General features: G+C 33.2%; 1 protein-coding gene and 1 pseudogene across 1 annotated transcript; one reads left to right on the top strand and one right to left on the bottom strand.

Annotated features, from left to right (window-relative positions):
- The window catches only part of LOC113116911 (1-phosphatidylinositol 4,5-bisphosphate phosphodiesterase beta-2-like), a 33348-nt pseudogene extending 30675 nt beyond the window's left edge, over positions 1-2673 (bottom strand).
- A 3198-nt stretch (positions 2674-5871) lies between these two features.
- LOC113117825 (putative transmembrane protein INAFM2) lies at positions 5872-7237 on the top strand. Its single transcript, XM_026286758.1, has one exon. It carries the CDS (start codon positions 6322-6324, stop codon positions 6799-6801), a length of 480 nt encoding a protein of 159 aa, XP_026142543.1. The 5' UTR covers positions 5872-6321; the 3' UTR covers positions 6802-7237.
- The last annotated feature ends 4274 nt before the right edge of the window (positions 7238-11511 follow it).

Below are 11511 nucleotides of genomic sequence, written 5' to 3'. Positions count from 1 at the left end.
TAATGGATGAGGAGATAGAAAATGAATCACACACACAAACACACACACACACACACACACACACAAAAATCTAACCTTATTTCAATAGTTTGCAAACAAGACCTTGCAAATCACATTCTGTTGTGTAACAGTTTCTTATTGTTGACAAAAACTCTAAATGTAAAACTAAAACTATCACTAATTGTTTTTGTTAATTGAAATGAAGCTAAAATATTACATTAAAAATATTAATAAATACACCTTAAAAAGTAAAAAAAAAAATAACTTTGAAATGTTGCCTTGATTAGGTTGAAGTATTCAAATTACTAAAACTACAAACAAAAATAAAAAATAAACTAATTAATAATATACTAATTAGTAATATTTAATAAATGAATAAATAAATAAATAAATAAATAAATAGCAAAAGCACAAAACACAAATTACAAATAATATATAAAATTAAAACATAAATATAATGTATATGAAATATAAACATAAATAAATACAAAAATATATATATATAAATTAATAATTTTGTTGCATTTTTTATATTTATTTAGCTTTATTTTTATTTCAGTTTCATTTAATTTTAGTACTCTAGTAATATTTTAGTAACACATACAATACAATTTGATTTTGGGGCTGGATGGACCCCCAAATATATTTTGGTTTAAGGTAAAGAAGCAAACCCAAGTGAACTGGATCTTTATATCCAGATGTAAAAACAAAGTTGATGATTATGAGCTCTGTGTGTTTGAGCGTATATGTTTTTATATCCAGCAGCCCAGAACATTCCTCTGCCCACAGAAGAAGCTGAAAGAGATCTGACACACTGCAAACCTTCATCAGCACAAATCAATATTCACACACACACACACACACACACACCCACACACACACTCAAACGCTGGAGGCCTGCAGCTCTTATGAATATTATGTTTGGATGATGCTCTCATAACAGGCAGGGCATTGTCAAATGAATCTACTATATTTCAAATGTAAAATATTTACATAATCACTGCATTATCAACTTATATTTTCAGCAAAATCACTTCCCGCTAGAATAGGTTTATACACAACCTATATAAAATATAAGTTGTGATTTTGTGATTGTAAATGCCAGTGACAAATAAGACTAAAACTAAAACCATAAAACATAAAATACTTGATGTAAAATAAAGGTAAACAGGAATAAAATAAAATATAACAAAACATAACCTTATTGTATTTCAGCTAGTTGACAAGATGACATTTCAAATGTTTGTTTAGTTCAACTTAAAGTACAACAGTAACAAACTAAAACTTAATAATAAAATAATAATAATAATAATAATAAAAAACCATTAAAAACATTCAAAAATAAATAAAATAAAACTGAAATAAAAAGCGAATGAAAACTATAGCCATGTTTTAAACAAATCACAAAAAATATATTGAATATAAATTATATTTAAAAAATAAAATACAAATAATCAAAATATTATTTTAAAGTAAAAATGTCATATTAAATAAATGTACTTCATTTTATTTAAAGGGCAAAAATAAATACAAATATAAATTATATTTAAAAAATAAAATACAAATAAACAAAATATTATTTTATAAGTAAAAATGTCAAATTAAACAAATTTATCCTCATTTATTTAAAGGACAAAACATCAGATGTTGGACACTTTATGTGATAATACAGTGGTTTCTGGACATGTACCATGGTAGTATTATGGTGCTCTTTAAAGTGCCATGTAAATACTGTGGTGCATGAACATGGCATCATAGTAAATCACTGTACCATGTGTAAGTGATATTTCAGGTTATTCATTTAGTATATTCTGGTTCAGCTGATCAACAGGTTTACAAATGATATAGAATACATTAACTGATAAATGTAAAACAAAAATGCATAAATGTAAGAAGTGAATAGATGGATAGTTTTTTATATATATATATAGTTCAGGTGAAACGTAAAGATTTTACAAAATAGATTTAATATAAATTATTATTCATGTTTTTTCTTACCTTGCTCTGATTGATCCAATAGAGGTAAAATCCTTTGGGATCCATCTTCATAGTGACCGGAGTGGTTTTCTTGGAGTCCTATCAAGAGATTTTATCATAAAACCATTAAATATCTCTCAACATGATACAAATAAGGAATAAAAACATCAGAAACATGAATCGAAATGGTCAAAGAGGCCTGTTTTCATTGAACACTGATAGTAATGAGCTAATCACGTCTGTTTAACCCTTTGTAATAATGATCAGCATCAGGACCAGAGGCACCTGTCGTACAGTCAAACATGAATCCATTAACCAATAGTGTGTTTCAACGAGTCCTAATTCTGATCCTGCACACTTACTTCTTTCCATTTTGTGAACCTGTCTCCCTTCACCAGATACTCTTTGACATCAGGCTCCTGAAGCGAGTAGCGGTTTCGGTTCATTTTGGACGGATCACCACAGTAAAGTGGTCTAAAGCTTCAGTGCTGAACTCATCGTGCCCGGAGAGAATGAAGGACTTCGGGGAAAGGACGTCCAGGACGTCCAGCCTTCAATATGCATTGCAAATGAACAGACCCACCCAGCTCAGGTTTACACCATCCACCTGAGCTAGAACCCATGCCACGATCAAGCTGTAGAGCAGCATGGGACACAGGAATCCAGACAAGGAATTTATACATTTTAAAATGCATGTCAATTCATTTCATTTAAATTCCCATGCATTTGGATTACGCACTTTTAACAAAACAAATAAACGAATACATTTCATTTCTGATGCATATTTGTCAGTCACACATAAACCAAACGGGTCAGATTTCACGTTATGATTTTCTTATTAATGATTTACATCTATTTGATTTTATTTAAATAATCAGCATGAATGAAATTATATTAAAATAACGTGTTCAGTTAAAAAGCACGAGCTTAATTAAAACATGGATTAGCTAGGTTGAAACAAATATGATTTATTGACGATAAACTGTTGTGTGTTTAAAACACATTCAGTTTATTAGCACTATTACAGAAATCTTATGAATGATAAATATGTATCATATTTATATGTAATTCAAATGCATGAATATTACTGTAAACGAAGGCGTAAATATTAAGTGAGCTGATAAAACTATGTTTTAACAATGTTTTGGTAATGTTACAATCAGATAATAAATGTAAATATTAAAGGAACATTCCATTTTTTTTTTTTGGAATGCTACTTTGTAACGTTCTCTGACGTGAAGGAGTTACATTTAAAGAATGTGTCAATAATGTTGCTATGGTAACAGTTTGAGAACATTAAAGTAAGATGTCTGAGCGAACATTTACCGGAATGTATAGGATTGATTATGAATTGACGATTATAATGAGAAGGAGCACACTGAACAAGGTTTGAGATTATTAATGATGTCAGATTAGAATATGTAAATATCAGCACGGCTCTCGCTGACGGCTTCACGCACAGATTCATCACTATCATAGAGTTGATAGAGTTGATCAGATCTGAATCTGTTCTAGAATGAGCTGGACTGTGGTTCAGAGCGATGTTCTTGTGGTTTGGCTAATAGTCAAATATGAGCTGACACATGGAAATCATCACGGAGCACATTAACATGAGGCTGTTCCCTAAACGACACACATTCACAATAATAATCAGAAGAATCAAGTACACATGATGTGTGATCATTAATATTAGACTTTTATAGGGATAATGGGAGAGACCTGATAGAACACATTTATCTAGTCAGATATACATGTGAAAGGGTTGAATTGTTACAAAAAAATATATATTTTTAGTAATAAAAATGGTTACTTTTTTTATTGTGTATAATTATATGTGTGTGTGTGTGTGTGTGTGTGTGTGTGTGTGTGTGTGTATCCACCCCAATCGTAATACTAAAACACAAAAATTTATAAAAAATACAATATACTAGTTTACTTAAGTTCATACCCCTATAAGAAACATTTAAATATATATAGTTATTTACATGTTTTAGTATTTATTTATGCCATATATATATATATATATATATATATATATATATATATATATATTTACTTATAAATGCACAGACAAGACCATAATACATCTTCAACAACAACATAAAAGTTTAATAAAATAACATAAATTAATAATAAATAAAAATAAAATAATAATTTCTATTTTGTGGCTTTAGCAGTTAGCTTTATAGAAGCTACATAAATACAAACACAGATTTATGAAATAAAGCACACTGGCAGAATGTTCCCTAATTACTGCTAATCATAAATGCTGTAATGTTTTGCTGTGAGTGTACTCCAGTCTGACCTCCGTCTCACAGCGCCTCAGTGAGGTGAACAGACCGTCAGAGCTGGACAGCAGTGATTGGCTCTTACCGGCCAGCCAATCAGAGCAGGACATCATGGTGCAGGATTCCAAACTCTACATCTGATTGGCTCCTGCAGCAGCACTTCCAGGTGATGTGGTGTCAATCAGGTCCTGTGGCACCAGAGGACGGTCAGTAGGAGAATCATCTGTTTAAATGTCACAATTAACCATTTCATTACTGATGGGACGGGTCACAGACTCAATACGGCCGACTTTTATCTGATTCTGCATGTTTAGTGCACATCAGTGAAGATGCTTCAGGGAAATGCATCTTTATGCAACTTCATGTTCAATTAAACAAACATCTGCAAATGTTAAATCAGTTTGCTTTTATCCAGTAATTTATCATAGAACAAAACATACAGTCAGAATGCATAATGTAGGAGATCATTCATTTTAATGGATCTTTAAATGATGCAAATAAAATTGCATCAGAAGCCTTCCTCATTTCATATCAAATATTCATTGCACATTTAGAAAGGATTAATTATTTATCAAAAGTGCTAGTGGAGACAATAATGATGTGGAAATTATAAATGTAATATAAATACAGTGCTTTTTTATTTGAATGATATATACATATATATGACTATATTCTCGACTGTTATTAAAATGATTGAATCCAAGCTGATATGATTTTTTATGAGATACCATAAATATAGATTGTATTAATATTTTGAATCAGTTTCATTTTTTTCTGTATTAATTTTAATTTTAGTAAAAAAAAAATAATAATTCTGTCGTGTGATTTTGTCATTTGCTTTTTAAATATTATTTACTATTTTTGATTTCAGTTGTATTTATTTTAGTTCAACAATTTAAAATGGGAAATGTTTTTCTTACATGTTAATTTTAGTGAATTAACGAAAATTGGTTTAAAGGTGCTGTAGGGAACTTTTGTAAAAAAATATTTTTTTACATATTTATTAAACCTGTCATTATGTCCTGACAGTAGAATATGAGACAGATAATCTGTGAATAAATCAAGCTCCTCTGGCTCCTCCCAGTGTCCTATTGCCATTTGCAGAAACTCCATCGCTCCCGGTAAGAAACAACCAATCAGAGCTGCGGTCCGTAACTTTGTTTGTGTTCAAAATGTAGAAAAATGTATATAATAAGCGAGTACACCATGAATCCATTTTCCAAACCGTGTTTTTGGCTTGTCCTGAATCACTAGGGTGCATCTATAATAAGTGTTTATATTCGGACTATTTTAGATTGCTTCGGGGGTACCGCGGCGGAGTAACCCAGTACCTTTGTGATTCTTCATAGACATAAACAGAGAGAAGTAGTTCCGGCTACGATGTTCTTCCGCAAAACGCAAGCAGTTCTGTTTATTAACCGCTAGAGCGTCAAAAGTTACCGACTGCAGCTTTAAATTTTGTTTCAGTTTTATATTTTAATTAATTTTATATATTCGATTCATAAAATACGCATTATATATATATATATATATATATATATATATATTTTTTTTTTTTTTTTTTTTTTTTTTTCAGATGCATTTTGCTGAAAGTCATCAGAAAGTGTCGCCAGACCTCGAGTGAACTGATAAGCATCATGATGTTTCTGTGTCGCTGGTCCTTTAACAGCCTCCTCCTCCTCCTCTCCTTATTTTGAGCTGATGTAGCCTCTTCTTCAGTTGAATAACACACACACACACTCGCACGCGCAGATGTGTGTACAGCATGATCATCCCTCTCATCCCTCTCAAGCCTCACTAATCCATCCCGTGATATCTGGATCAGAAACACCTCAGCCCTCGGGGGGAAACAGCTGCACTGGATGCTGGAAAACACCAGAAGCATCATCATCATCATCAGCATCAGCGAGCCGCAGACGCATCTCTGAGACCGCGCGAGCGCTATGGACGAACGCGACTCGATTTAACCCGCGCGTTAAGAGCCTCAACATCCTTCAAAACGGACGGAGTCGTGGAGCATCGAGGGAAAACCCGGACCAATCGGGACCAAGGGTTCATGCCCAACATGGAAAGGGGCAAACCAGCCACTTACACCGGCGACAAGAAGGCAAAGATGGCTGCAAAGACCAATAAGAAGTGGGTAAGACTGGCCACGGTGTTCGCCTATGTTCTATCCGTGTCTCTAGCCGCGATCATCCTGGCCATCTACTACAGCCTCATATGGTCTCCAAAGCCCTCCTCCACCTCCACCCCCACCCCCCCGACCCCCGCGAGCATCAACGGGACGCACAGCATCAGCACGCGAACGCCACCGGCACCAACCATCAACGCCACCGGCACCAACGCGTCTCTAGAGCAGACGCACGCGTCCCTCTCCAGAGGCGCGCGCTCCCAACCCGCGGATCTCTACACACACATGCACAGAGACATCTCGGACACTCAGACTGCAGAGAAAGCACGGAGAGAGCAGAGCGGGCGCGCGCAAGCGGAGACGCGCGCGGAGGACGACTCTAGACAAACGCACACAAAGACCTAAGACTTGAGTTTGAGACTTGGAAACATTGCAGCTCGTTGGAAACGTTCACAGGCCGAGGCCCACGCATAGCCTATATAGCAACGGCTCTGGTAGTGTTTAACCCTTCATATACTGTAGGCCTATAACCTGTTTAACACTCGACATCTCCATGCAGTTGATTTTTTGGGGGGAGCATGTCATCCGAAACGACTGTACATTGCACTCAATGCCTTGATTCGAACAGCCATTCTTTTTTCTTTTTTTGGGTGGGCACAAGCTTTTACAAAACAGCCATTCTAAAAGCTTGCATGAATTCCAACTAATTCTGTTAACCGATTTAATCAGGATTCTTGTGTTAGAGGAACCTGTGTCGATGCTCAGGTATGTGCAGATATCCATGTAAATGTGTTGTTTGGTACATGCTCTGGAGACTTTTAGCAGCACTAGATCGTTTTTTTTATGACAAGTGATGTACCATGAGTGTAGAATACATCAGCGTAATGGTAAATAAACTACCTGTAACTATACACTCATTTCCTTTCATTGCACAAGGGGTTAAAGAGAAAGATGCTCTTGTGTTATATAAACCAGTCTGGGCACATCAATCACTTTGAGTAGATTAAAAACAAGCTGGCGAGGGAACGAAATTAGAGTTTAGTTAAGGTGAGCGCACGGTTTAATCCTGCATTGACCCATTATCAGATATTAGGATCAACATTGGGTTAATTCTGGGTTTAATTGATCAGAAGAGGGTTGTTTTTCAGGCACTGATGGCCTCATAGTGACTCTCATCGCTCTGTAACTGTTTGCATCCATGCATGTTTAGCAGTGCTTCTTTCTCTCTCCGTACACTACGTGATGAAGGAAGGTTTATTGTCCATCTTCTGAAGTCAAATGCAGGAATTACACAATCCTGCTCTATTTTCAGCTGAGGCTCTTTGACCTGTTACATCACAGGCCAGAAAATATCTGGGAGAAACACTGAGATTGCATTCGTACGGCCTTTTAATTTGAACATGCAATGCACAATTTTTTTTTGTGAGTTGATATGCAATTGCATATTCACCCAAATGTCAAAAATCCCCTTTCAACTCTAAGATAAAAGAGTTACACGCTTCAAATCACCCACCACTGAATCTGTTGATGCAACTTTGAATGCACTTGTACTATTAAGTAGCCTCTTCCTGTAAACAGGATGTTTTGGACATGTTTTCATTCGTCCTGTGATTGAAGACGATTGATTCAGCAGCTGCGGGTACAAATCAATAATTAACGGTCAGTCTGCGCACTACAAGCACTAACATTCATAATCAATAACACATTTCATAAGGATTTGTTCTTATTCATAGTGATCAGAAGCATGGATCGCACATTTATTTACGTGATATATATATAGTGCATTTCTATATTGTGAATATAGTCAAAGATAAATGGTATGACTTTATAGAAAGGACAATTTAAAAGAGAAAAAGGAAGAATTAGGGAGAAATGATTAATTATGAATAATTCAATGCCATTGTGGGAATAATATGCAATCAAGCAATCCATAAAAATAAGTGTAATCTGATTATGATCAATTTAGGATGTAATATAATCTAATTACAAGTACTTAGTTTCTGGAAATCTGGGTAATAATTGATTACATGTAAACTGGATCATGTAATCAGATACCAAAAACTAAGTACTTGTAATTAGATTACATTTTAAAATGCTTTAATCAGATTAGTTACTTTTTCTATGGATTGCATGTTATTTGACCTGAAATGCTTACATAAAGTCCCCTTGAGATTTAGTTAAATTAATAATATAACAAATTCACATTATAGTTTTGAAGAATAATTTTTTAATTCCTGATTTAATCTGCTTTTCATCAAGTTGTATACATACAGTACGAGTGAATCATTTACGAGTGAATCATATACATGTGAATCATGTACATGTGAATCATATGCTAGTGAATCATAGTGAATCATAGTGAATCATATACATGTGAATCATATACTAGTGAATCATATACTAGTGAATCATATACTAGTGAATCATTTACATGTGAATCATATACGAGTGAATCATATACATGTGAATCATATACGAGTGAATCATATACATGTGAATCATATACATGTGAATCATATACGAGTGAATCATATACGAGTGAATCATATACTAGTGAATCATATGAATCATACACAAACCCAGCAAGTTCTTCAGTTGCTCTTAATTGGTGGTTTGAAGGTTCGATCCGATTAGTGTTAAATGCAATTAATAAAGCACAATTAATTTCAAAGTTGTTGTAGCTGAATAGCCGATATTTTAATATTTGGCTCAAGCAGTTCATATGAATAAACCTCATGTCTGCTATTTCTGTTTGATAAACGATGTGTTGAGTCGCTAAAACCTGCATCCTGAAGCAAAACCATTTGAGAACCAGTGATCACAACCAGTGCTGTTGTTGGATAGAAAGTGCAGGATTATGTTGCAGGCCCATAATGGGCTTTTCAATGATCATGAGTCAGAGCAGACGCAAATGCATTATTAATCAAGCTGAGAGTGCTGTAACCCATCAGTGCAGGTGCTCCTGATATAATGGAGTGTGTGTCGAGAGACCACCGCACTGCAGCAGGAGACCAGGACAGGGCCAAAGCTGCACTCATCTGGATTTCACCAGGCTTTTTGTCCCATTTCTGGAATAACCGGTGGTTAGGAGCACCACAGGCTTTTTATAGGCCTGATGTTCCCTTCAGGTCTGGAATCGACTATAAAAAGACAGTAACAAACTGTGCACATGCCCATAATGTCAAAGAGCTTCAAATGTGTCAGTTCTGAAACACTCTGCATCAAGAAAATATGAAGTGCTGTCAAACTGATGAATCACTTCAAAATAAAAGCTTGAGTACACATATTTAAGAACTTATATTTACATTACATTCATGCATTTGGAAGATGCTTTTATACAAAACCTCTTGCAATGCATAAATGTAAATATACACAGTACACATACACACACACACACACACACACACATATATATATATATATATATATAAAATGTAAATGCAAACATTTATTTTGGATGTGATTCTTTGCAATTAATCGATTTGACAGGCCTAAATTAATAGGAATATTTTAATGTTCTAAAAAGAATACATTTTATAAATAGCAATATTTAAAAATGAAAATAATAGATATAAAATAAAAAAAACAATACAAAACTATAAAAACATTTGTTGCTAAATTCAAACATAATTTCAATATTAATATTATATATAGAATTAAAAAAAATATTAAGAGACCTTAATGGTTCTAAAAAGGCTCCATTTATTTATTAAAATATTGAAGAATCAGTTATAAAAACTAAGAAACAAAACAAAAAAAAAACAAATCTCAAAACATATTAAAGTATATATTATACACTATTATATATAATGATTACTATACCACTCTCTTTCTCCATAAATATACATAAAAAGGTTAATGGTTGTTAAAATGCTACATTTTAATGCATTAAATTTTTTAAAAAATATGCAAAATGACATTTAGACATTATACATGTTGTTGTATTTAAATTTTTAGGAGACTAACACTTAAACCTCAACTATAAACAACAAACTTAATCAAATGATTAAAAAGAATCCCTGTCAGTGTGTGATTTAACTTCAGTTTGCTTCATGTTGACATACTTTCTTGAGTGTATTTTTCTTTTCACGAGACACGAGTTTAATATTTGACCAAACACCAGCAGATGAAAGTCCCTTCATCTATAATCCGGACCATGATGATCATAAATCATGTGAAGGTCCCCGAGCACGCCTGCTGGAAGAGGTAATTAAAAGAGTAACAGGAGACAAAGCTGTGTTGGAGGAGAACAGGGAGAGATTTCCAGAGCAACCGGCCGATGGGAGGCTCTTAAAAATAATAAGACGCGATTCCCAGAAGATCTGAACACAGAGCTGTGATGCAGCACTGCTTCTGCAAAACAACAGTCATTTATTAGTGTCTTCTGCACAGATGCCACTGCTGGAGAAGTGGGTTATTTGCTTCTTTAAATAAATCCAGATGGACTGAGCAAGTAAATCAACTTCCTCAAAATTATTAATTAGTGAAGTGTGATTAGCTCCGCCTCCTTGATTTAACCAAACAGAGAGAGGCTGGAAAATAATTATGAACAATCAATAGAAACGAAATATCTACATAAAAACTAAGAAATGATTCATGCATACAGTGTGTTTTGCTGAAAATCTGGTAAAATAAAGCTAAAAAAATGTCAGTACACACACAAACACATCTAGAATTAAATAGAGATTTTAAAATATTTTACATATAAAAATATTATTACATTTATATTTAAATATAATATTCAAATAAATAAAATAAAAATTAAAAGATTGTATAAAAACATTGTTTTCAAAATATCAAAATATTCAAAATATTAAATGCTCATTTAAATGTTAATAATAATAATAATATATATAATTATATAACACTTTATATATATGTAGACACACACATAAAAATATCTTCTCCGATTATAAAAAAAAAGAATAAAAAAAATATATATAAAATAAATTTTACAACACTGCAAAAGATTTATTCTTAATGTAAATGTTGACTGGCATTAAAACTCAAATATTATGACATTTAAAGGTAATAAGCTTAATTTAAATTTTATTAAGATTTCTTTTTTTTTATTTTAATAAAGAAACCTTTAATTTAAAAATAAATCTTAGTAAA

The sequence above is a fragment of the Carassius auratus genome, chromosome 17 (genome assembly GCF_003368295.1).
Source record: "Carassius auratus strain Wakin chromosome 17, ASM336829v1, whole genome shotgun sequence".
Lineage (NCBI taxonomy): Eukaryota > Metazoa > Chordata > Actinopteri > Cypriniformes > Cyprinidae > Carassius > Carassius auratus.
This window is presented reverse-complemented; position numbering and strand designations above follow the sequence as displayed.

Bases quoted from the DNA above. Each gene is read 5' to 3' on its own strand.
- LOC113117825 (XM_026286758.1), top strand. From the start codon at position 6,322: ATGCCCAACATGGAAAGGGGCAAACCAGCCACTTACACCGGCGACAAG.